Source organism: Lytechinus pictus, chromosome 17 (genome assembly GCF_037042905.1).
Source record: "Lytechinus pictus isolate F3 Inbred chromosome 17, Lp3.0, whole genome shotgun sequence".
Classification (NCBI taxonomy): domain Eukaryota; kingdom Metazoa; phylum Echinodermata; class Echinoidea; order Temnopleuroida; family Toxopneustidae; genus Lytechinus; species Lytechinus pictus.
The window spans coordinates 5,156,397-5,183,597 of NC_087261.1; the positions used below are offsets into that span (position 1 = coordinate 5,156,397).

At 35.7% G+C, this 27,201-nt stretch overlaps 2 protein-coding genes across 3 annotated transcripts in view; both read left to right on the forward strand.

Moving 5' to 3' along the window:
• Positions 1–15,555, forward strand: part of LOC129280654 (HBS1-like protein) — a 29,601-nt gene extending 14,046 nt beyond the window's left edge. For both annotated transcript variants that reach the window (XM_064111906.1, XM_064111905.1), the window contains 8 exons: positions 529–646; positions 6,485–6,553; positions 6,961–7,065; positions 7,914–8,004; positions 9,225–9,333; positions 10,284–10,384; positions 11,155–11,299; positions 11,840–15,555. In XM_064111906.1, coding sequence (XP_063967976.1) covers positions 529–646; positions 6,485–6,553; positions 6,961–7,065; positions 7,914–8,004; positions 9,225–9,333; positions 10,284–10,384; positions 11,155–11,299; positions 11,840–11,851 — 750 coding nt within the window. In that variant the 3' untranslated portion in view covers positions 11,852–15,555. The remainder of the gene's footprint in view (positions 1–528; positions 647–6,484; positions 6,554–6,960; positions 7,066–7,913; positions 8,005–9,224; positions 9,334–10,283; positions 10,385–11,154; positions 11,300–11,839) is intronic.
• A 1,439-nt stretch (positions 15,556–16,994) lies between these two features.
• Positions 16,995–25,255, forward strand: LOC135157341 (peptidyl-prolyl cis-trans isomerase FKBP1A-like). Its single transcript, XM_064112558.1, has 4 exons — positions 16,995–17,157; positions 19,684–19,731; positions 20,530–20,642; positions 21,386–25,255. The coding sequence occupies exons 1-4, from the start codon at positions 17,121–17,123 to the stop codon at positions 21,473–21,475; spliced, it is 288 nt and encodes a 95-aa protein (XP_063968628.1). The 5' UTR covers positions 16,995–17,120; the 3' UTR covers positions 21,476–25,255.
• The last annotated feature ends 1,946 nt before the right edge of the window (positions 25,256–27,201 follow it).

Here is a 27,201-nt window from a genome sequence, read left to right on the forward strand (position 1 = left end):
GAGGATCAGAAAAATTCCTGAAAAATCCATATCCATTTAAAGTGTGGCCCACATGTTGTTCCATGTGTTAGCTATACAAAGAAAAATATGTACATGTAGTAGTGAAATAAATATAATTTCAAGTAAGCCTGAATTATTTGATTAAAATTTGTTCTTCTAAATTAGCCTTCTGTCGTATGATAAATAATTAAGGATTGCTTCCAACAATTTTTTTTTTGAAAATAAGATTTATATACCAAAACTCGAATTTAGATTGAAATGACTTTTCCTTGAAGGTGATCATTGCTATTAGTCTGTCCCATTTCCCACAGGAATCAGATAAATGTATATATAATTTTAAGTAAGCCTGAATTATTTGATTAAAATTTGTTTTTCTAAATTAGCCTTCCGTCATATGATAAACAATTAAGGATTGCTTCCTACATTTAAAAAAAAAATTTAGATTTCTATACTAGAACTCCGAATTTAGATTTAAGTGGCTTTTCCTTGGAGGTGATCATCGCTATTATTCTGTCCCATTTCCCACAGGAATCAGATGTAGTATATATACCATGCAGTGGTTTGACTGGTGAGAATCTATCTGAGAAAGCTAAAGAACCAGCACTTACATCATGGTATACTGGCCCTTGCCTACTAGACCATATAGGTAACTTAAAGGCCTGTATTCTGAAGTTGGGTTTAACTTAAACTCAGGTTTAAAGTTGTGGTTTAAGTATGGAGAGCCAATTGTTACATAAATCACTGAAAGTAGACATTTCATACTTCAGCTCATTTTGCTCTCAAATCATTCATAATTGTCTAGGCAGTATAAAAAGATTATTGTCTTCACCATCAATGAATCAGGAAAGAGCACAGTAAATATAAGAAACATACAACTTAATAAAGAATTTGATACTTTTGGCTTCCCATACTTAAACCACAACTTTAAACGTGAGTTTAAGTTAAACCCGACTTCAGAATACGGGCCAATATGTCTAAAGTAACCATAATCACTTGACCCCTCCCCCCTCCCCTCCCCCCTGAAAGAACATGCATTTTGCTTGCTAGATCAGAGGGTTAATTTTAGTAACACTTAGTTGATTAGTCGTCCTCTTCGGTTCTAGGACAACTACCCCCTGGACAATCACCCCCCGGACAACTACCCCCCGGACAATTACCCCCCGAGGACAATTACCCCCCGGACAATTACCCCCCGGACAATTACCCCCCGGACAATTACCCCCTGAGGACAACTACCCCCCGAGGACAATTACCCCCCGGACAATTACCCCCCGGACAACTACCCCCCGGACAATTACCCCCCGGACAATTACCCCCCGGACAACTACCCCCCGGACAATTACCCCCCGGACAACTACCCCCCGGACAACTACCCCCCGGACAACTACCCCCCGGACAACTACCCCCCGGACAATTACCCCCCGGAAAATTACCCCCCGGACATTTACCCCCCGGAAAATTACCCCCTGGACAACTACCCCCCGGACAATTACCCCCCAGACAATTACCTTCAGAAAATCCCCCCTTCTCTCCAGCATCAATGTTAGAATAAGGCGGGACCCATTGTAAATTTTGGTTGGTGGCACAGGTTTCCGAAATATTTTCTACTTTATATTACTTTAATAACTTTTTCTTTCTCTTTTATATTGCTCTTTCTCCTGTTTTCTCACTTTCTTCTTTTTTCCTTTTTTGTTTTTGTTTAGCGGCGCCTTCTGCATCATGAAAAATTGGGGGGGGGGGGGGGGGGGCTTGCACCCGAAACCTCCCGTTTGGCTATGCATATATACATCAGAAAATTTGTAAACTGGCCCTCATTCTAAGTTTTCATAGAACAATTGAACACGATTAGTCATAATAATCACATATGCTGAATATCCCTGATTCCAACTGATCTGATTTTTTTAAATATTTATTTTGGGTTTAATTTCAGGTAAGAAATCAGGCAAATAGATAAAACGTAAAAAAAACACCTTAATAGGTAGAAAAATTGAAAGTCGATAACGCAACTATGAACACTAACACTGTCAAGTAGACCTATAAATCAGTTTTTTTAACAGTTCAACTAACAAGAAGCTAAGAATTATGAAACAATTGGTGCACATTCCAGATTAAGATGTGGCTTTATAACTTAATACAGTTAGCTAAAAAACTTTATGCAAAGATAATACACACAAGAACACCTTGTAAATTACAAGGTGTGTTTGTGTGTATTATTCTTGGGTGAAAGCAATTAAACATTAAAGAAGGAAATTAAGTACCAAATTTACTAAATTGTAAACAATATGACATAATCAAATACAGTGTTTTTTCTATACAAATTGGCAATCATGATAGTATACAATTCGTTTAAGGTGCACTTTAAGGACGGTTTGTAAGAATTTATAAAGAAGTAGGCCTATGCAAATCAAATAATGCGACCGAGCACCGTGAGCTGAAAATATTAATATTTAGACCATAAAACGGACATTTTACAGAGCACTTGAAAAATCAATTTGTAAATTAAAAAAATTATAAAAAGCTCGATATCCGAGATGAAATATGTTTTGTATATTGACTTCGAAACTTGATATTTTAAGCTCCATATCAGCCTATATTGAGCATGATATTAATCTCATCGAAAAAGCAATGCGAGCGCGAAGCGCGAGCGGAAAATACTTGATATTCCGGTATGAAAATTGTGAATTTGAGCACTATCTAAAGCATTGTGAATGGAAATTGTGAAGTGGATGTGGAAAGCACTTAATAAATGATGCGAGTGTGAAGCGCGAGCTGATATCTTCATTATTATTTTGACCTAGGACCTGGACATGCTAGGTCTAAGGACATTTTGTCATCATATGAAAATGATGACAACTTTCTTATTCCTCTTCCTGAGCGCGATATGAAACATATGAAACTGTGATATTGTCGATATTCTTTTCTGAAAAGGGACAATTTAGTCATTAAGAATTCATGAAAATTTTATTATCATATTTATTAATGTAATAAGCCTAAATGAGTGAGTAAAATGTGTTGACACTGAGGCCTGAAAACTGGATATTTTAAGCACTTTTGTAATCATGAATAGGATATGTGAGTTGATATATTTTTAACAAAAATGCGAGCGCAAATCGTAAGACGAAATTTTTGGTAAACTGTCATAAAAGGGGGGTTTTAAGTAGTTTGTTATATAATTTGGCAAATCAAATAATGCGAGCGCATAGCGCAAGCTGCAAGTTATATTCACACCATAAAACGGACATTTAACAGAGCACTTAAAAATCAGTTTGTAAATCAAACAAAATTATGAATAATGTCCGAGCTGAAATATGCTTTGTAAAATCGACTTCAAAACTTGACATTTTAAGCTACATATCAGCCTATTTAGCAAGATGTGTATCTCATCCACTGGCGTAAATCCCGGGGGGGATGGGGGGGATATATCCCCCCCACTTTTCGAGGAGGGGGGGATGGCCTGTATAAACATCCCCCCCCCCATTTTTTACGAAAGAAATGAAAAAAAAATCACAAGGGATAATTGTTTTATTGGTGAAAATTCTTCCTAAAATACCGCTTAACAAATTAAACAATATCATTGAATCATAAAATGCAAATAAAGAGCCAGTTCACCATTTCCAAACGAAATACTTATGTCCTTATTATAACATTGAAGAGAAACCCCCGTTTCTTCCAATTCATCAATGTTAGGGTCTTTGGAAGGGATTAAGATGGAATGTCAAAAAAATATGAATGTAATCTCTAATAAAACCATTAACCATCATGGGGTAAAAAAGATAATAATATTGGAGGGGTATTTGCCATATGGACATACAGTGGCGTAACTACATGGGGGCACATCCCCCCCCCCCCCCATCGGCTGGCCCAAAAAAAAACGGGGAAAGGGGAAAAAGGAGAAAAGAGGGAGAAAGGAAGAGAAACATAGTGAAAGAAGAAAATATTATTCATTATAATATTATATTATATTATAATTATGTTATGTTACATTACATAAGAAACATTTTTATCATAACTTAATGATTTGCCCAGGGCCTACGTCTTCATTGTTCCTGGTGCTCGCACTGTCTGTTTAACGAGATATATAATCCTGTTGAATGTACTAAAACATCCCGTTTTCAAGTCAATACAAACCAAATATATTTCCTAGCACTTGAGTTATCATTGTTTTATGTAGTGACATGTATGCTTCTTTTTCATGTCTCAAAAAGTGATTGCCCCATGTTAAGGTCTTCGTATATATGAAACATTTCCTGTCCGTGATTACGTTCGCATTAGTGGATTGGTGAGATATGTCTGCTCTTCATGAATTCCCAAAATCAGTCCTTAAAATGTCCCTTCTTCTGATCTGAATATCAAAAATTTTCAGCTCGCGCTTCGCGCTCGCATCATTTGGTTAATAAAATACGTATACCTAGTTAATTCCTACAAAGAAACCTTAGAATGCCCCCCTTCAGGTCTGAATTATCTAAATTTTCAGCTCGCGCTTCGCGCTCGCATTGTTTAGCGAGACAGGTACCTATCATAATTACACAAATTTGATTATAATGTCCCTTTTTAGGTGTGAATATAAAAAAATTTCAGCTCGCGCTTCGCGCTCGCATTATTTGATCAGTGAGATACATATCCGTTTAATGACATTGTCCTTAAAATGTCTCTATTAGGTCAGAATAACTGGCAACTGAGCGCGCTCACTAGCGCACTCACTCAGTGATTCAAAAATTTTGCTGGTGCCCCCCCCAATGCCGTGACCCACGGTACGCCACTGTGGACATATCAATGACAATTCCTTGCATATCTAAACACATGATTGCAAAAAAATGCCAAAATATTTCAGTCATCCCCCCCACCCATCAACACGGATTTACGCCAGTGAAGTGATCTCATCGAACAGGCTATGCGAGCCCGAAGCGCGAGCGAAAAAATTAATATAGTGACATGAAATATATTTTTTTATCATTTTCCAAGTCATCCCCTGACCTTTTTTTATTTCACTCGTCTCCCTCTTATTTTAACTCTTATTTTTCCTCCTTTCTTTCCCCTTCTTTTTCTTTTTTCTTTCTTTCCCCCCTTTTTTCTTCATTTGTTTTGCTCTGCCGATAGGGGGGGGGGCGGGCCCCTCGCCCCCCCTGGATCCGCCTATGGATGGAGCTCAATTTTACAGCTTTCCTACGGCGTACGTTTGATTCCAAGATACTCGAGAATGTCTTGAGTACTTCTTACGTCAAACGTACGGCCGACGTATGACTCTGTGCACTCCCTTTGTCTATATAGGGGGTAATTGTCCGGGGGGTAGTTGTCCGGGGGGTAGTTGTCCGGGGGTAATTGTCCGGGGGGTAATTGTCCGGGGGGTAGTTGTCCGGGGGGTAATTGTCCGGGGGGTAGTTGTCCGGGGGGTAATTGTCCGGGGGGTAGTTGTCCGGGGGGTAGTTGTCCGGGGGGTAATTGTCCGGGGGGTAATTGTCCTCGGGGGGTAATTGTCCGGGGGGTAATTGTCCGGGGGGTAATTGTCCTAGGGGGGTAATTGTCCGGGGGGTAGTTGTCCGGGGGGTGATTGTCCAGGGGGTAGTTGTCCTGATACCGTCCTCTTCTCAATGAAGAACCTGCGCTCATATCGTGGTACTTTGGTGCATTCCTACTATTCCGTACAGGTACTTTAAGTCAGCTGAGGGAGAGAAGGAGGGAAGGAAATAAATTAGGAATATTGCAAGTCAAGTCAGTTTTTCTTTTATTCAATCATTTGAAATCAAATCAATTTATCCAAATTATACACTAACAACAATTGAAAATGCTGTTTAAAGGAAAGAAAAGAAAAGAAAGAGAAAAAAAAAAGAATGAATAATTAGATATGTGGATTATTAGTGAATCGATGGAATAAACCCCTCTCTTAGAAAGAAGAAATAAATTGATGTTAGTGTATTTGATTGTTAAAGGGGGGGGGGAGGGGGAGAGCAAACTGACCAATACTTTGCATGGTCTCTCATTGAATGTTTGTTATAAGAAACCAGTCTTAGGTATATACATTTTGAGATAACCATCAATAATACAGAGAATGAATTAGCCATTTACAGGGAAACTATAATGTTTTTGAGAAGAAATTTCTTGTTTTGCTACTTGGTAACATTATTAGTGTGGTATGAATGTATTGAGTGGTGAATTAGTATGTTATCATTCAAGTGGGTCTATATTGCAAGACTACTTGAAGCTAAGAATGCTGCATTATGCTGGCCAGATTTGAGTAGGTGAGGACTTGAGGTGGCGCTATTAAGCCTGCTGGTTTGTTTCTCTTTTAATAGATGAATAATTTGTTTATTTAGACAAGCCATTATTCATATAGATTTGGGTAATCAAGTTTATAAACCTGCCTATTGTATATTTATTTGTAGAGCATTGTTATCAGATGTGAATGTCTAGCAATTAACATGTCTTGCCTTTTCAAAATTTATTTGATAAATGTGTTTCCTTTGTCTATTTTTTTTTGTCATATTAGATAAATTGAAGCCGCCTAAAAGATCAATAGAACAGTCAATGAGATTATGTGTATCAGATGTTTTCAAAGGTGGGTATGCATGCTTTGTTTGTTCGTTTCTTCATTTATTTCCTTCCTTATATAAAATAAGGTCATTAAAAGAAAATTCATGAAAGTCAATTTATATATTTGAAAAGTTTAACAATAATATCCCACACCATTAATTAAATGTAAAGAGAGTTATCAAATGGATCAAATTATCTAATCCAAAATCAAAAAAGGTAAACAAAATAAAGCCAAAAATCCCTGTAAAATAAGTTCCCTTTTAATACATGTATGTGTTACAAATGGGTATTATAGATAATAATATTGATAATACATATGATACTAAAACAAGTTCAACACTCTGACTCACTATTGTGCAAAGGTGGCAAAAGAAAAATTAAAACTCAATAGAATGTTTGGTGGCTGGTTACATTTTCTCTGCTCCTTTGTAGGTATGGGTTCAGGAGTGAGTGTCTCAGGGAAAATAGAAACAGGTAGTCTCCAGATTGGAGAAAAGATCATGGTGATGCCGGCTGGTGAGAATGGTCTTATTAAAGGTAAGAATTTGTTTTCGAATCTTGGAGAGTCTCTCAGAAAATGTGGCTGTAAGGTCATCCAATTTTATCCAAGTTTATTTTAGTTTCAAGTTTATATTTTTCCACAATTTGTAAAAATTCAAATACAACAGTATAAAAGCATTCAGCACTACATTAAAACTACAGAAGTATAACAAAAATACAAAAGGGTACAACCATATTACTACAACATTAATAACAAAAAGTGTGGAATTGACAAAAAGCCAAAAGAACTTTTGAAGGTCTTTAAGGTCTTTAGGTCTTCAATGTTTTGGCTTACAATGCTTCAGTGCAAGGCCAGATAGTGTCATGTACAGTGAAACCTGTGCATAGTGACCACCTGAGTGAAACACAAAATATGACATTTAGAGACAGGTGGCTGGTAAAGACTGGTGTCTACTAACACAAGTTTCGCTGTATATGGAAGAGTTTGTACAATTGATTCTATCATGTCTCTTTGTAAATTATGACTACATCCCTGAGGTGCAGCAAACCATATTTTTGCTGACTAGACATATAGTCCCAAGTTTTTTACATTTTTTTGTTTATACTTTTGTGTAGAAATGTTCGGTATATATAGATCTCTGTAAATCCCCAAATTTCTAAAGAGGTCATGCCACAAAGTTTTACTTAAGAAGGAAATGCAATCAAGTATCTGAATTATAAGAATTACCAAATTCCTTGACTGTACACGTACATTTCAAGTAAATAAAAAAAAAACAATAATCCATCAGTCATAACATTGTAACAGAGATTTGAAATTAATTGTAGATATTTTCTTGCAACACCCATGAGTCACTGCCAATCTTTCTCTCATTTTAATTTACCAGTAATCACAGTACATGATGAAGACACAAGATGGTCCTGTGCAGGTGATCACACTACCGTAGTCGTTACTGGTGTTGATATGATGAATATAACGTAAGTATTTCACCAATGGGTGGTGTTTCACAAGCAATTTAAGATAATTACAAATGTGACCTGCCACCCCAAAGCCAAAACTACGTCACCCAAAATGAATCTTGAGACTTTTAAAGAGCTTTGAAAAGCATGTATTAAGCTTTAGAATGATATATAACTTGTCAAAATTAATCAACAAGAATCCACTCAGTACTTGATGGAATAGAATTTAGAAGAAATTCAATAAGAGTTTGAAAGAATAAGGAGGAAAAAATGGTGTGAAGTTTGGGATTCACTCAAGCATGAGATTGTCCACACTTTGCAATCTTGTTTTAAAGGGGAATCCAGCCTTGGCCATACAATGTTGTGTTGGGAAGGAGAAAAATAAATTAAACAGAATAGTGAAAGTTTGAAAGAAATCGGACAAGCAATAAGAAAGTTATAGCTGCTTTGAAATTGAGATCACTAATACTATGTAGATTTCTAATTGGCAATTGGGTAAGTAAATTATGACAAGGGGCAAGGACAACTTTCCCATAGGCCATGTACTTTATAATCAGGGATTTGTGGTTTTCTCCTAAGTACACATTCCCCTGGGGCAGTAATCTAAATATAACCCAGGTAGTATATTGTTTTATGTCCTCATGAAAGAAAAATTTAATTTGAAATAAAACTTCTTGGAAAAATGACATTTTAGCCATAATATGTAGTGGAGTACATGGAAGAGTAGTCCTTGTCTTACATCAATATGACATCCCATATGCGGCCAATTTGAAGTCTCCATGGGTATAGTGATTACCAATATTTACAACTTTTAAAAATTCATAACTTTCTTGTTGTTTGTCCAATTTTGTTCAAACTTTCACCTATCAACTTGTCTGATTTTTCTTTTCCTTATAAAAACAAGTTTTTATTTGGGTTGGATTCCCCTTTAACTTACAAGCAGTCAGGAAAATATGGCAAATAAACTCTTGTATCTTGCCTTTTATTTAATTTTGCAACCTCAGATTTTGACAGTATGAAAAGAATTACTCTATCAGATAACTTTATTTTCTAATTTTTATTTTTTTGCAGACTAAAATAATTTTGGAACTATATAAAGAGAACCATCCTTTGTGACTTATTGTTGCATTTTGTGAATATTATTGTTTTACGAGATATGTACAACACAACTGCTGATTAGTATGTCATTTATTCACCATTTTATATTGACACTTTTTTTCTATCTCTTCCTCTCTTAGGATTGGCAGTGTTATCTGCTCCCATCATGATCCTATAAGAGCAACAACAAGGTTCCAAGCTCGAGTAGTTATCTTCAATATTGAGGTCCCTCTCACCAAGGGCTTTCCAGTAAGTCAACATTTTCCTTTTAGAATCATTCACTTTTATTATCGTTATACACTGCAAAGCATCTTTTATGCCTCTGTCCAGTGTAAATGGTCACCGGAGGCATCATGTTCTTAAGTTGTCTGTCTGTACATCCATCAGTCTCTCTGTCCCATGTGTGTTCTCAATAGAACCTTATACATTTTTGTTTTCAGATTTGATGATATAGCAGGTATCCACCAGATCATTATGAATCGTGATGGTGATGTTCAAACCATTATATTTACATTATTACTGATGTGTTGGCTCTTTTGGTAGAGCGTCGGCCTCGCAACCGGGAGGTCGGGAGTCCAACCCTGGCAGCGTCAGATGAAAAGAGGGGAGTTGCTGTACAGTGTTTGGCATCAATCTCAGGGATAGAGCATCGTCGATTTGACGCTGCTCAGTGGCTGCAGGGCCCAATTGGGCAAAACGAATTTTCATAGGATTTATATTTCTGATTTCTATTTCGAACAATGAAATAATAATAACGGTATATTTACCCAGGGTAGCTACTTCAGTTCCGAAAACTGTTCTCCCAGCGGGCCCAACTATTATTATTACCCAGCTAAGCTAGGCTACCGATTCAGGTGCACACAGCTTTTTGAGGAATTATTTCCTGCCATGGATAAATGTGGATTTTCATTTGGATTTATAAAAAAAAAAAAAATCAAATATGTAGTACTACATTGAATAAAATGCAAATTGAACTGTGAACATTGGATGTTGTTGGTTTTGTTTGTGCATACCACCCATGATCACTTTTCTGTGAGAATAAGTGAAACTTGAAAGTATAGTAACTAACTTATTTTGCATCATATTTTGATTAAATTTTCATTGCTATTGCTAGTCTGATGTTTCTCTATTTTGTTAAAAATAGAATTTTGGTTGTTTGGACTTGACCTTTAATTTGTTTTATTATCTTTATTTTATAGGTACTTATCCACTACCAGTCCGTGAGTGAGCCAGCTGTCATTAAGAAGCTTGTCAGTGTCCTTCATAAAAGCACGGGAGAGGTTGTACAGAAGAAACCAAAGTAAGTCATGGATGATATTGTACTGCAATTACCAACATTTCTCTTAGGCCTCTGCCCACATTCGGTGTTTTCTGGAAGCATTATCTATTTTGGTTTTCTATCCATCCATACATCTGCCCCGCTTTCAATCTTATTTATCAGATAAGTAAAGAACCCTTAGCCATATCAAATTCAAACATGGTTAAAAAAGAGTATGCTGGAGTGACAATGCTTTGATTAATTTGGATGTATCATTGTCAAAGGCCACAGATTATGTAATACTTAGAAATGTCTTGTTCTCGCCATACTATAGGTGAAGAATGGATTGAGGGATCAACTTCAAACTTGGTTCATGATGTCGTATTGAGTTGACAATGATATGATTAGATTTAGGGGTCATGGGTTCAAGGAAGGCGTGATAGCTCAGTCAGGGTTCCTGTTACCTGGGTTCAATTCCCACTCTGTGCACTGGCGCCCTTTGTTAAGCCATTTATCCTCATTACCAGGAGAGATGACCTTAATAATAATAATAGACAGTTCTTGAATAGCGCATAACACATTATGAATTACGTCACTATGCGCTTCCAAATGATGTGGATATTATTACCCCGGCTGTAGACCCTAAGCCTTCGGTCCTGTAGATGCTTGCTTACAAGCATTCATACATGTACTTCCTTTCAATCAGGTAAATAACAATCACCCCCACCAAAGTTGAAAAGGTCATAATAGTCTTTATTACCTGAACATATTTTTTTTTGTGTAAAGTAAGAAATTATTTGTTGTTGTAATAGATGCCTCACTAAACAGATGAATGCAATCATTGAGATCGAGACGAGTAGACCAGTTTGTCTAGAGCTTTACAAGGATTATAAGGAACTAGGAAGGTTTATGCTGAGGTATGGAGGCTCTACCATCGCGGCAGGTGTCGTCACAGAGGTATGCATATAATGATAATATTGTCATAGACACCATTCTCATGTTCTTTCTTAAGCAATTTTAATGTGAGCACTCAAAATGGTCTTGGAAGCGATCTTAAGCGGTCTTCCAAACCATTTTGGAAATCCACCTTAAGATGTGGTTTTCAAGACAACTTTGCAAGGAGCTTTTTGTAGAAAGTGGACAAACTCTTACATAGGAAGCCATTTGGGTGAGCATACAGTATGCCAGAAATTAGCCCTCACTTATCATGCTAATTTCATATGTAAATGATTTTTTCTTCTCAGATGATCAGAAGCACTGCATCTCTATTTGCTTGAAGAACAGTTCAAGTATATATGTAATTAGTTTCATACCAATCTCTTTTTATTATGTCATAAATGCTCTCAACCCAAATCATGAGGTTTTTCAATATACAAATGATTCGTGCATCTGGTGATACCACATCATCATTCCGGTAATCACATGATTATGCCATCATAACGTCAAACCATCTGTGATATTGTCATATAGCCTTCTTTGATATTTGCTTTCTTGCAGTTTAAGAATTGACGTTCTCTTGGAAAAGCAGCTGACTTGCCAACCTAGTCAACAGTCTCAATCAAATTGAGGAGTTACCTATGGTCTAGGACAATCGATACATAACCTGCAATGTACTGGTTTATTGTAACACCGGTATGGATGAACATTATTTTTCCTGGTGACCTAATTAAGGACAAAGTATTCCATTCACCAGCTAGTCATAATTGAACTGCAATACTTGCAATCTGGGTTCATGGATTTGCATATATTACCATTTGCTATGTCATATAATCAGGCAAGCTTTCAGCCTGCCACGAACAGATCATGTTTGAATGGTGTGCATATGGTTTGAATATGGGTAAATAAATACTTTATTGCATATAAGGGAGCAGAGTTATTTATGAAGTGGAGGTACATATTTCATTTGAATCTTTGAGAAGACTTGGCCCTTAGTACAACATTGTCATCAGTAAGGTTGGCTGATTGAACTTTTGGGGGTAATTGTAGCAATAATATACACTGATAATAATGAAAGCATCTTGATATATTTGTTTGCTGGTGGGCTTCGTGTATGAGAAATGTTATACATTCTAAAAATTAATGTATATGTCTATTTCAGGTGGTCTGTGTTAAGTTGTAAACCCTCACATAATTCTATCTCCTGTATCTTCTATTGTACTCTTACAACAAATCAGCCAAAGTATGTGTACCTACATTGTACACATTGATTTAGGAATACTACATGTTATTGCATTCATAGAATGTTTATGTATTCTTGGCATTGTTTCATAAAAATGAAAGCAATCTACTATTTTGTCTTTTATTGCTGCTCTTTCTGGAAGTGGCCCCTAGATCAGTTTTGATTATGTATGAGCATCTCTTTCTCTCTGTTTTGCTGGTCATTTTATCCCACATCCTGTTTGATATATTGGTATGGACCACTATAGGGCACAATTCAATATTTCAGCACAGATGGTAAGGGATGGGGAAAGAAACGGGGCTTATATATGAGAGGCATTTAGGCAAACCGATAGGACACCCAAGGCCGTTGCCTAGGTGGTAAGCCCCGAGTATGTATTTAGTGACAAACTAAAGCTACCCTTGTAACATTTCTCATTGGATTTTCAGCTACTAAAAGAAACATATAAATTTGAAAGTGTTTCCATTGCTAACTTCCTTTCCAGTTTCCTAACATTTCCATTTTAGTTTCCTTGTATTTTTTTTCATAGATTTTACTTCCTTACCTTTAGTCATTTGCAATTTAAATAGAAATGAAGAGTTTGATAAATATTCCATAATCGATAACTATTTATGGTTGTCATGGCATGCGTATTGACCAAATTATGAAGAAAAATATATTAGGTTTACACTCATCCAAGTTTTGCTTTGCATTGCCAAAAAAAAAAGAACAAAACACACATTTATCTAATTGATTAGCTATTCTAATCGTAATTTGTTATTTTTTCACAGTGTTTCAAGATATATGATCCATCTGATAAGATTCATATTTGCTCTGTGGATAATAGTGATCTTCATATCTTCTTTGCATCACACATTTAAGTGCAATTTTTTTCTCATGTTATAGAATCAGATATATATAATTTATATTTACATGTGTCTGATTGTTCATTCTCTTTAATATATCACCATGAGAATGATAATTTCTTCTTTGAAAAGCTTTTTTTATTAGTCCATTCATAATGTGACACATGGCCTTCAAAATACTGAGTGTATGACAAGCCAGTAGGTCTTATTGGTTTTAATTGCATTTGCTGAAGTCATGATAATCGATAGACAGGAACAACTGTCTTTTCTGGAGATTTATTTAAGAATTTTGTACCTTTTTCGAACTACTACTAGGTAAGTGAAGCCAATGTAGTTTGATAGAACAACCAATGTTACAGAGACTGAAGCTTTTGGTCTAGATAATCGGATGTTATTCAAGTTAACATCCTTTAAAATATTTCAAGAAAACATTTAGTACCCATTTTGGCACTCTATATACTAGTTGTTTGCAAAGCTATCAATAGTTTTAGGAACAGTTTTATGAAACAGACCCTTAGTCCATGTAACTCAATGCGTAGAAATTGCCTGTACACTTGATCTGTATGCCAGATTGCTCCCATACATGTAGGTCTATATTTTGAACTCTGGCAAATTCGCCAAAAGATGCATTTTGACGTTGGATAGCCAATTGTGTTAGAAATCTCAAACAATAAAGATTCGATTTGACACCTCACTTCATCGTAACTGTTTTGGAATGGTAATAGAATAATTTTCTTCACTATTTAAACTTGGAAAAAGAACACAATAAATATTAGATGCTTAAAGTGCTGATCAAATTTTGTACAATATCAGCTTCCCATAATTTTAGCACAGTGTTAGACCATGGTCTCAGTTAAACCAGATTTCAGAATTTGCGTCAATATGATCAATGCAATCAATTGTCAAAATCATCCTGGTAAACAAGTGGTAGGCTTTGTGTTATTGGGGCCCTGGTCTGATGTGAAATAACTTATTGAAAAGTAAAACAAAGAATGATACTGATATAGTTTCCTGGTATTCTCTTGTAGTATTACATTTGACTTCACAAACATGCCCTGTATTCATATGGTTATGTTGTAGCTAAGATCACTCTTCAAAAAGATTTTTGTTTTCTTAAATCCAATTTATGATCTTTGATTTAAACAAAATTTTCTTTTGTCAGTATAATAAGGCAAAAGAGGGAGGGGGTAGATCTTGTAGTCCATGTGCTTCTACTTGCATTTCCTTGGGGGGAGAAGGGGAACATACTATCTGATATTACGTTACTATTATAGCAACAACAACAAAATAAGGGGGTAGAGATCATTGTTTGAAAGACTTTCTCTGTTGTATGTAACAACTTTGAGAATGAAGATTGAATGCATTAAATGTATTGGTCCATTGTTATATATCATGATGCCATTATAAATCTACTGTAAAGCATAAAATGCCAAGATATATCATTATTTATACAAGTTTACTTGTGTCAATCTGAAAGTAAGACATATGAAACTATTTATCTTGTGTGGTTTCTTGAAACAAACCAGGAGGGCATCAACGTATAGTGATGTGTGCTGTGATTGGTTTAATTTCCACCATTTGACATGCAGTCCTAATACAGTGCACAATTGTGCATTATAATTTAGATCTGGTTAGACTAGAACCATACAAAAGTGTAAAGGATTATGCTTCAAAAGCAAATTAAGCATTGTAACCCAACGTTACCATTGTCCTTAGCTCTGCTCTGCTTGTTATGTAAGCAGAATTGAAGAAAATGTATGAAGAAAGAGAGATGTACACCATAGCTCACTTTTGGATTTTATACTGTAGTATATTTCACAATATTAACTTCAAATACTAAATTATCCTTTGTGCAGTTCTGTTCAACCTCAGCCTCTGGCATTGGTAAATCTGGCCTAATCTTTTTTTTGTGCACATCAATATAGTGCATTCTAGAATACGTTCTATTGTTATGCTATTCAACCTGAAATGAGTCCAAGTTACTTATGACTTACCCGTCACTTTATTGTACATTACTGTAAATTCACAATTATTGTCCTCACATCTAGATTATTTTGCAATTCCAGTATACCTTCCCTTAGTCAAAGGTTGACTTTATTTCTGAATGGTCTTGTCTGTTTTATTAGTTTCTAATTGAAAGAATAAAATGTGTATGTGTGTGGCCACAATAAGAATGCATCTTTGATCCCAAAGCTGTGTGTAGATTTTCATGAATTGATTTTTGGATATGAAATGAATTTCACGAGGGCTGCCTAATCAATTCTTCATTTCTTTTTTAATGAAGTATTAAAATATAGTTGGGACTAGCATTATTTACATGTATATGAACCTGATCTATTCATATATATATATATTCGAGATCAAGTGTATGGAAAAAAAAATTATATATATATATATATATATATATATATATATATATATATATATATATATATATATATATATATATATATATATATATATATATATATATATATATATATATATATAATTTTTTGGGGGATGCATAAATGAGTGTATCATCAAAACCACAGACTGGCTTTCAAACAGAATCTTGGGAATATATTTGGAGAACCTGAATTTGCTGTCCATGTTTCTAAATGAACAGAAATGTAGTGGTCATGGGTGATATGCACAACATTCTTACTTTACAATGTTTGAGACAATGAGACCTTTGCAGCAAATGAAAATTGCAATGACTTGATTTGTGTGTGTCTGTGGGTTATGATGAAAGATTCAGATACTGCGTCTCCTGAGTCCTGACAGGCCCGTGGACCATGTTTTAAATCTGCATATTCTCTTGCGGATCTGGAGCCTTTCGGGTATTAAGATGCTCTAAATAATGTACCTATTGCATGCATATTCATCACTATCATTACAAGCCAAAGTTTGTTTTTGAAATATTGAATAAAGTGAACATGCTATCAGATAATATATATACAGTTATGCCTTGCCAGATTTATTGCTGTTATGCTGCAATCTCCAGGGGCAGCGGAACGGTTTTGAAAGTGGGGGGGGGGGGGGCTGACCATGCAAAAAATCACAATTAGATGGTAATTTTTATGTTTTTGTACATGGTTTTGGCAAAAGGGGGGGGGGGGGGGCTGAAGAATGACAAGAAGAAAGAAACACAAAAAATAACTGAAAAGAAGAGGATGGAGGAAAAAAAAGGAGTGAGAGTAAGAGAGGAAGAAAGATGAAATGAGTGAATATGAAGAAAAAAGGGACTCAAATGAGCTTAAGTCAATAAAAGGAAAGCAAGAAAAAGGAGGTAGATGAGGCTGCTGAAGAACGGAAACGAGCAGGGAGCAAAATGAGGGAAAAGGGAGTTTTGTGTGGATAAGAGCTATATAGGAATGTATAGAGGGAGAAAGGGGGGGGGGGGTAATTGGGTAATTTATATTGAAGAGCAGGCATATGCCCCCTCTAGGTTCAAAAAAGGAAAATAGACAATAGCAATAAACGTACACACGCTGACCACATGCGCTGGAAGTAAACAAATCAATATGTCAAAGAAAGATTTTTCTTTCTCACCTGGGGATGTCAGAACTTTTGTCATTATTGTCATAAAAAGTATCTCCTGAAGTTAGTGCGACCATCCAACATAGAGGGCGTCAACTTTTTTTTCAGACCGTATCGCTGAATTGTTGATCTTTTTGGCATAAACTGAGAATTTGGTGTTTTGGAGCACTCTTTTGTGGAGAACTTCGTAGTTTTAAAGACGTAAATTCACTTTCTACGTTGTGGAGAAACAATGGGTGTTGAAGTTGAAACAATAAAACAAGGAGATGGTAAGCTGAGGACAGATCTAGTATATAAAGACATTTCTTCTAACGTTGGGATCCAACTGTTAGTGTTATCTAGTATTGTCCCACATGTATTGTTTTGTGTGATGTATTCGGGTACCTCGGGTGATTGATCAGATTGTTCGTGTGGGGCACTCCTAGTCACTCCTAGTACCAATGAGGTCCAAACATTAGCATGTATGGACCTCATAGGCGACAATGCGTTAAAAACAGGTTAGAAGTAGAACCGTTACTGTTTCCTGCACCCAAGTATGATATTACTCCCTAAATACGATTTTTTTTCTTGTTTGTTTATCATTTATTAAAAGATTGCCCATTAAATATCATCTTATTTCTAATTAAAATTTAATAAAATAAAGGGAAACTACCTAATTACATTTGAGTCCTTTTTCGATCTTTTCTTGGCAGTCAGTCCGGTCACCGTCGAGTGCGATCAAAGCGGTATGAAGCTGATTTTCAGATCACGTGATACGTGTAGTCATCACCTGATCTATCGACTATCCTTTTTTTAAAGACCGCAACAATTATAAATTTTATTATAAAATATATATAGAATAAATAATTGCATGATATTATATATATCTCTACAATTAAAAATATTTTGTGATATAAATTTAATATTTGACGTAAAAATCGCTATTTAACAAAATATTTATTAAAAAATAAAAAATAAAACAAAATAAAAACGCCTTGGACACAGTGCAAAAAACCTAACGATTTGGCCGCGTTGTTAACAACTATCGTAAGGGGCGCTCTATTTATAAATAAAAAAGAATGTACAGCTGTCTACCGCGACGTGGTTTGTCGCAAGATTTGGGACAAATCCGTGGGAATTCTTGAGAAAATACATCAAAAGAACTGGTGAGTACCGATTAAACATTATCAAAGTAGTAAATAGGTTATACATAACTTGTAGATATATATTTTAAATTGATATTGATGCTTAGTTCCAAGCTAGGGCGGCCCAAATGTGCGTGAGTGGAGTCCCAGTTTATTAACACGGGTAAGTATTGGGGTGTCGCCTAGAGTGGTGTGGCGCTAATGCAGTTTTGTACCGGCCGACTTCGAGCTAATTTCCCCACCAGAAATAGTTCGCAAATGTCATGGCAAGTCTACGTCTAGTCACATTTCAAGGTCAATAAACAAAAAAATACAGTGAAATATGCCCTTTTTTCCAAATATCGTGATTCAGGAACTGCTCACCTGCTGTATTCATTGTATTTGTAATTTGTATTCATGGAATTTCGGCTACGTCTTGTCGTACAATGCCCACGGTCTTATTTAGTCTCTAAATAAATAAGGACTATCTTATTAAAATTCTCAGTCAAAGTCGCTTCGGGGCCTTCGCTTGGCTTCGCCGTAATTTTGATACGGAAGTTAGCGACCAAAAAAGACTTGCCTGTGCCTGGCAAGTGGCAGCTCAACCCACTCACACGTATTGCGAGGTTAGTATATTATTAGTATACTTACTGAGCTCAACCATTTGTTCACATGATTCGGTCGCTAACCATGCTAACTCCAGTCCATATCAAAATTATGGCGAAGTGATGTCTGACTCAGGATTTGAACGATGTGGTCTCTGTGGATGACGTCGAGATCGGAGTAGATCTAAACGAACCATGCTAAAGCGAGGTTTGTTTACAGGTAAAACTCTCACACTCAATGTTACATTATGTTACATTGATGTTTTGTCATACTTTGATGCAAAGCCAAAAACATGAACTTACCACTACCTTCCTTCCTGATTTTCTCCCTCCATTGCTTTCGGAGATCAGCCCTATAAGGCTATAGGCTGAGTCTGAAGCCCTAACCTAAGGCAGCCGGAACACTAAGTTCAGGATTGGGCTGTGACTTATACAGAGAGGCGCACTGCCAATATGGGAGACTGTCTCCCAAGTGGGAGATTATCTCCAATCAGAGACTTTTGTATCCAATTTCAGAGATAATCTCCAGTTAATGATACCAATATCCTCTGTTTACATTTGCTGCAAAAGGATTATGTTGGTGGCAAATAAAAATGTGATAAGCAGATTCCTCATGAAAAATCACCCCTTTTCACCACCTACTTCAAAAATTCACCATCTGCTTTTGTTTTCATAAGGATTTTTGTACTCATCATCACACAAAACAAATGGGCTTCTGACCTCAGAGGAACAACATTTTGGGAAGGAAAAATGACACTCTTGTTGGTGTTGTTTCTTTTGCCCTTTTGCAAAGCAAGTGCGCCTCTACTGTAATAATGGTATTTAATCTAGAGTAGAGTCCCCAAATATCCAACGGTTCCAATTATCGGATGAAAATGACTTCAACTCCCTCCCCACAACCATATGGTCCCGCACTGGCGGGGGACTTGCACGCTTCCTGGATCCGCTCCTGCTACTGGTACAAGAGGAAAATATCATATTTCAAAATCATCACAGAGCATGTTTAATACTGTTCTTTTACGTCATGACTATATTCAAATGTACATTCAGGTAAATCAGAGCCTTTCTTTTTCTCATTTCTTTATAGGAGTGAATCGACCAAAGAAAGGACAAACATGTGTTATACATTATGTAGGTGAGTATTTCTTGGTATGAAATCGTAGAAGAGGGCTCGACATTAGCAGTGGCCTGGGGCAACCAAATTCTGTAAAAGCCCACACTTGGTTGCTCGATTAGGCTCCCAAAGTTTTGATAAATTGTTATGTTTTCTATTGTTTTAGGGCCACTAAATTTGCTTTGCAAGCCACCCATAAAATGAAAGTGATGATATTGGTGGAGTGATCGGGCCACCAAGAAAGAAGTAAGAGTGGAGCATTGCGTAAAAAATTTAAAACTTTAAAAGTAAAGAGAGAGCGGCTTTCTAGGCTGTCTGCATATGTTTTCTGGAAACTCTAAATCATAAAGGAGGTCTTCTCAAAATAAAACAAAGACCATATTAACACATTGTCAATCTTTCATTATCTTCAATTTTTAGGGCAAGGCCCTTTTTATGGCTCTTTTTTTTATTTGATAAAAGAACACAAATTTGATTTTTTTTAAAACAGGCACAAAAAGTCTCCATACTCCAAGGCCAATGAGACAGGCTTCAATGGCTATGGATGGCCTTGGTTTTTGGTGCAGATATCATTCATTTAGAGAAAATAGAATATGGACATCATTTAAGCCTGTGTAAAATGTATGTGATTGTGTACTGCGAAGTGTATGATTGACCGTAGTATACATCCAGAATACACCTTTAAAATTGCCTGGGATGATGTAAGGGCATGTTGATAATGATATGTTGAAAACACAGCAGCTGATCGTTAAAAGATGATAATTTTGCTAGTGATGAATGAATTTTACTCTGAGCTTTGTAATGTTATTTTACAAACAGGGAAACTAACGTCCAATGGCAAGATCATTGATCAGTCTATTGTACGCCAGCCTCACAAATTCACACTAGGAAGCGGTCAGGTTGTGAGAGGGATGGATGAAGGTATTGCTCAGGTATGACTGAATTACTTTTAAGATTTTCAATTCATTGTAGCCCTTTTTAGCATTTTAGTGAAGAAATCATGAAAAGAATACTCCGAAAATATCACTATCCACCTTGGTGTGAAAATACTAAAAAAGTAATTGTTTTGGCTGTTAAAAACCATACTATGATCCAGAGGGGAAAAAATACTCAGGGGCTTGGGGTCCAATTTTGCCCCAAAAATGCTGAAAAGAGCTGGAAAATAAAAGAAGAGCGCCCCCTCCGCCAAAAAAAAAAAAGAAAAGAAAAAATGCTTTTCACTGCAATGTTCAAGTTTATTCAATGTTGCAGAATTAGGCAGTACTGAAGGTTGTTAAAAGTAGCCCCCCCCAAAAAAAAAGTATTTTTCCTGCTACAATGCACATAATATCCAATATCATCCCATATGATTGATCAACCAGTTCCTTGTAGTCAGTTATTTTGCTTATTCAACTTAATATTTAAAGGTCCGGCATCTAGTCCAAGAGCTATCCCCAACTACTTTTATAGTCATCTGCAAATTTATTTGAACAATCATTATACAGTAAAATTGATTTCATTGATACGTAGAATGATTTCGGATGGAGAGATAATTTTGTTTTCACCATTATATGAAGGGAGTGTGCAAAGTATGGCTTTTTCATTTTGTAGCTAAAACAATTACATGCAATAACAATCTTTAAAAAGTAAATATACATTGTTTTTTAATTCACATTTGATGTGATTTTCCTTTCAGATGAGTTTGGGAGAGAAGGCTAAATTGAAGTGCTCACCTGACTATGGCTATGGTAAAATGGGTTATCCGGGAGTATATCCTTTTGTATAAAAATGACCGATATTAATGAAGCATTTTATACCAAATATTAATATTACATGTATGATAAAAGGTTATAAATATTAAAGTGGAGTAGTATGGTTGTTCAAGCAGGTTCAGATTTAATATTTAGATATAAAATATAACAATATGAGATCATCTGTCAAGGTCAAAGGTCAATCTAGGTCATTAAATTCAAATTCCTGTATTAAAGTCAAACAAATTCAACAAATCTTGTATAGTATAGATCAATCAAATGAAGTTAAAATGCAATATGAAATTAAAGTCAGAGGTCTTTAGAGATCAATGAACTTCAACTTTGTTGTATTATCAACATAAAAAAATTGAACCAAAATGCTAAGATTTTGAATTGTTTAAATTGTAAATTCTTATGAAAATAGACATGGTTTTGATCTTTTGAGGAGTAGAATTTCAGTTCAGTGATCAAGATCAATAAACCAATACAGATGAAAATGCAATATTTTGTATTGATTAAAAAATTAGTCAGTCTATTCAATGAAACTTTAACAAGATGGTAATTGGATATAAGAAATCATGAAATATCGAATTGAATAGCACTACAAAATCCAGGTCAAAGGTCAAAAGTAATTAATTTGCATGAAGTGTGTAATGAGTATCAAATCAATAATATGCCCTTGCATAACATTCATTGAAACTTTATTAAAGGACAAGTCCACCCCAACAAAAGTTGATTTGAATAAAAAGAGAAAAATCCAACAATCATAACACTGAAAATTTCATCAAAATCGGATGTAAAATAAGAAAGTTATGACATTTTAAAGTTTCGCTTAATTTCACAAAACAGTTATATGCACATCCTGGCTGGTATGCAAATGAGGAGACTATGACGTCATCCACTCACTATTTCTTTTGTATTTTATTACATGAAATATGAAATATTCTTATTTTTTCCTCATTGTCAAGTGATACAACGATTAATTCCTCCCTGAACATGTGGCATTAGCATTGTTTAATACTATATGTTTCAGTCAAGTTGGTCCTAATTGTCAAATCTATAAAAAATGAAATATTGTATAATTCAAACAATAATAAACAAAAGAAATAGTGAGTGATGGACATCATCGACTGACTCACCTAGTTGTGCATATCACTGTTTTGTGAAAAATAAGCGAAACTTTAAAATTTAAAATGTCATAACTTTCTTATTTTACATCCGATTTTGATGAAATTTTCAGCACTATGCTAGTTTGATTTTTCTCTTTTTATTCAAGTCAGCAGTTTCCTGGGGTAGACTTGACCTTTAACATTGAATAGTTGAATTAGTTTTCGTCAGGATAATATACTTCCCTGTTTAGACAAAATACAAATAAGAAGTGAAATTGAAGGCGAGGATAACTGCAGGTCTACAAGAAGGGATGAAACTTAAACTAGGCTTAGAATTTAGTATAAAAAATATTTATCACAGCGGTATCAAATAACATAAGGGTTGACCAGAAAAATTGTTTACCATTGACTGATACTTGAACTGTGTAATAAATCTTATTATCTGTCTTAGTCTTACCCCCACACGCTCTTTAGGTTTGTTTCCAATTCCATTTCTGCTGAGGCTAGACTCTATACACTTTGCCTTTTATACTATAGCCTAGTAATAATTTACGTACTTTATTTTGAAGATTTTCATTCTTTTTTTTAATTGTTGTGTCACACTCTTACTTACAAAATTCTTATACGTAACAATTTGTATTTTTGTTATTTTGATGGCTTTGAATGTGACATAAATAAAGCGATAATGAAATGAAAAAAAAAATATTCCTTGACATCTGAGCACTATACCAGGTAATGCAGAGCTGACCTTTGAAGTTGAGCTGTTGAAAATAGAGTGATTCTCTGTGGAATGGAATACAATATTTATGACTATGATACCATCCTATCTCAATATTTGCCATCCAGCAGAAGTACAAGTCAGGGAAAGTTCTTCTTTTTTCATCAATACTATGTACAGTGTAGCACCTGAATATTCATATATGCAACTGCAAGGATAATGACTAACCGGTGAAATGCAGCGAAGTGACCTAGTCTTGCGTCATGTGGAAAAAGGCCATGTTTGGAAAGGAGATGGAAGCGCAAGAATCACCCAAGGAAATTCTTGGATACAATGTGGTCTAGCAAAATAAGGTGGCTTCAGAGAGACATCCGAACAGCAAAATGCTGACTTGTTGAAAGTGTTGATATTTCCCACATGGATGTAGAAAGAATGGCATTCATGAATTTTGCAGTTATATTTCAAGATTTTGAATAGGTTTGGGGTCATGTGGATGAGGGTGGCCGGGTTTATCCCACATTTTAATCCTTCCCATCCGCCCGATGCTGGTCATCAGTGGGAGATCTTCGTGAAGGTGGGGGCACATCTGGCCCGTGCCCCCTCCCCTCCTGTTGAGAGCTCGAACTACCCGCCAAGAACTAAAAATCCACTCTTATTTTTATTTGACTCGATCACCATCTCTCTTAAGAATTTACCAATGCACACCATTTTCGACTCTTCTCCAAGCCTATGTGTCGAGTCCTCTGCCTTCTATCTACATGTATCAACTTCACATCACTCACACCAGCAAGATCCACGTTAGCTATCTTTCACTAAAATAGTCCACCAAAGGCTTACTTTAAAGGGCACTTTTACAAAGTGTGTTCACCCGACCCCCTGTATTCACATGTTCAGTCGATCTGTGGGGCCTCTCTGAAATGATTTGTCTCAGTTTTCTAGGTCACATGAAAATTTGCAATGCCCTCATATTATGGTTTGAGGGGTTCTTGGAGTGGAGGAGGTATTGATAAGGGGGGGGGGGGGATCAAATTGGATTTCCAAAAGGCTTGATTATTTAATGGAACTGCCCTAAAAGTACAGTGAGCATTTTGCATTCTGGGTGAATCTTATGGGCTGCCTATAATTAGCTACACCCTTTCAATGTTACAGTGTATATCAAATTGTCATAAATGGAACCCCTTGCGATACTTACTAAATGAAGAACTCGTGGTTTAAGGTTATATTTTACTTTAATACCAGTATCGCCAATCAGTGATATTCATTTCATGAAAAAGAGGGATCGAATATAATTGTATCAACTTGATATTAGGGCATACATGTAGTTTGTCTTCTAAACGTGTATTTACCTTCTTTCAACAGACTTACCTCATTGTACCCAGATGAGTTTCAAATTATTAATAACACAAAGATCTCAAATTATTTTTCACTCACCTGGCATAGATACAAAGAAAACCTTAGTGTTCCATCGCACAAAGTTTAGCGATTGATCGTGGAACTAATTTTCATGATTGATTGAATTTTATCTTGAAAATCAATCTTTGAAATGATTTGACTATCTGTTGCTACCCCTGGTATAAAGAGACCTTGGTATGAAATGTCAGATAGGAATTATGTAAATGGAATTAACAAATAGGAAGGTATATTTAACTCATTGAATTGTGAAAACAGTCCATTTATGCTAGTATGACAAGCACAAATAATGGAGGTTCATTTACTGGTACCTACTCAAAAAAAGAGAGGTAGATATGTATATACACTTTTGAAATATGAGGTTTTAATGTGTACATTGAAACAATTTTTATTCTTTGTATAGATTATGTCATGTAATGTACTTGATATCACAACTCATGTTCATGTTTTAATGTTTCTGTAGTTCTTGTAAAAATATCCAATAGTATTTATAGTAGAAATGTTGATCATGTATTTTAAATGACCTTGAGAGATAGTTCATGAAGTAATCTTCTATCATGTAATAAAATTCCATCACTAAAACAAAAAAAAATTAAAGTGGAAATTATCTTGGTAAGAATTAAATTAGGCCCATCTTTGCCGACACCACCTCTTTTTAATGCCTTAACAGAGGGTAGGAAATTATATTTTTTAGGAGCTATCTTTTTTTCCACATTTGGAGTGATTGCAGAATTTTGTGGGCTAATTCTTTTAGGGGCAACAAGTGATTATACAGTAAATGCAAATACCATGATTATTCTGCTATAGTTAGAATATTAATTTTATAAATTATCTTGAATATTGTTTGTGACAAATCTTGGGGCGAGTCTAGAAAGAATGGTCGCCCCTAAGCATGCATTTTGGGGGAATTTGAGGGGTGACTTGGGCTGTCATGAAGGTGAAATCGTCTGTTGCCCTCATGTATTTACGCTGCTTGAACAGGTTCTTCAGTTTGTAAATATACAAACAGCTCAATGAAATCCCACTTAATGCAGTACAGGTATCTATTCTTAACATTTGCTCCATGCTGACAGGTACATGTACATGATTGAATAATTGAATTGCAACTGTCTCTTCATAGCTGTAATCCTTGGTGTCATTCACTAGAAAATGAGCTAGGCTTTAGGGACATGATCCGTCTGAAAAAGGAATGTCTAGGTTTTTTGTGATACAAGATCACCCACGTTTAAATGCTAGTAATATAAGGAAAAAGTTGTCAGAATTGTCCACAATATCAGTTTGTAAATGAGGCTGAATAGGGATATCGAGGTAAAATATTTTGCACAATGAATGCTACCTCTAGTAAAGATTGTATAAATTTGTACACCATGTACAATGTGTTGTATTCACTTCCCTGTATAGCATGTGACCCTGCCTAAGACAATTCTGTTGGGACCACGGACATGTATTCGTGGGGGCGTCGTGGTCTAGTGGTTATGACTCGTCTTTTAATCTGAGAGACGCGAGTTCAATCCCTAGCCAAGGCACTTTTTTTCAGCGAGAAATGTACCCACATTGTGCTGCACTCAAACCCAGGTGAGGTGACTGGGTATCTGGTAGGAAGAAATTCCTCAAATGCTTGAGCGCCTAGGCAGCCCAGCTAAGCTGGGGTAATAATGATAGCAGGGCCCGCTGGGAGAACATTTTTTTGGAACTGAAGTGGCTACCCTGGGTAAATATGCTGTTATTATTATTGTTTTTCTTATTGTTATCTATTTGACTTATTTAAGCAAAATTTAACTAAGAAGATGTAAATTAAACCTTTTGCATATTCTTGTCTGAAAAAATGCTTCGAGTAAAGTCCACTTAAGGACGTTCCACAGTTATATTTGTGCGCGTTATGATCTGCGCATAGTTTACACTTTGCGCGCTGACGTCACAATGGATGAACAGGTGATTAATCAGCTGCGGATATGAGCTGATTTTTCTCATCTTCTGCACTTTAACTGCAGATCCGATGCGTTATTTCATGAAGCTAAAAAATTGAATTATTCCTTGGACCATTCAAAAAAATATTCTCTACAATTTCAAAATACTCTGCAGTGCTGCCAAGAATCACGAATATTACCCCGAGTTTGAATAAATGGTAGAGTGGTTTTGATTTTTTCTTCACATAGATACTAAGCATTCGGCCCATTTTTGGTGTTTTAAAAAGCACATTTGCTCTAATAAAAATGCTAATAGTTTAAAAACAAGCACATGAACCCCTATTTTTTAATGTTTGTACCTCTTAGGTATACCTTCCTATACAACTCTGCAAATTTTGGTGAAAATGACATGGATTTTGAATAAAGTGCAGCATTTATTGTACGTTTGTAGTTTGTTACTGAAATTTTACATTTTTTAGATTGGGATTTTGTTATCTTTTACGCCATTTTTAAGAACTGATAGTGCTGTTAAACTTAAAATTGCAAACAAATAGCACTATTAATGGATTCTCCATTCTAACGATACAATTATTAACTCTCTTGCGAAATTTGATGAC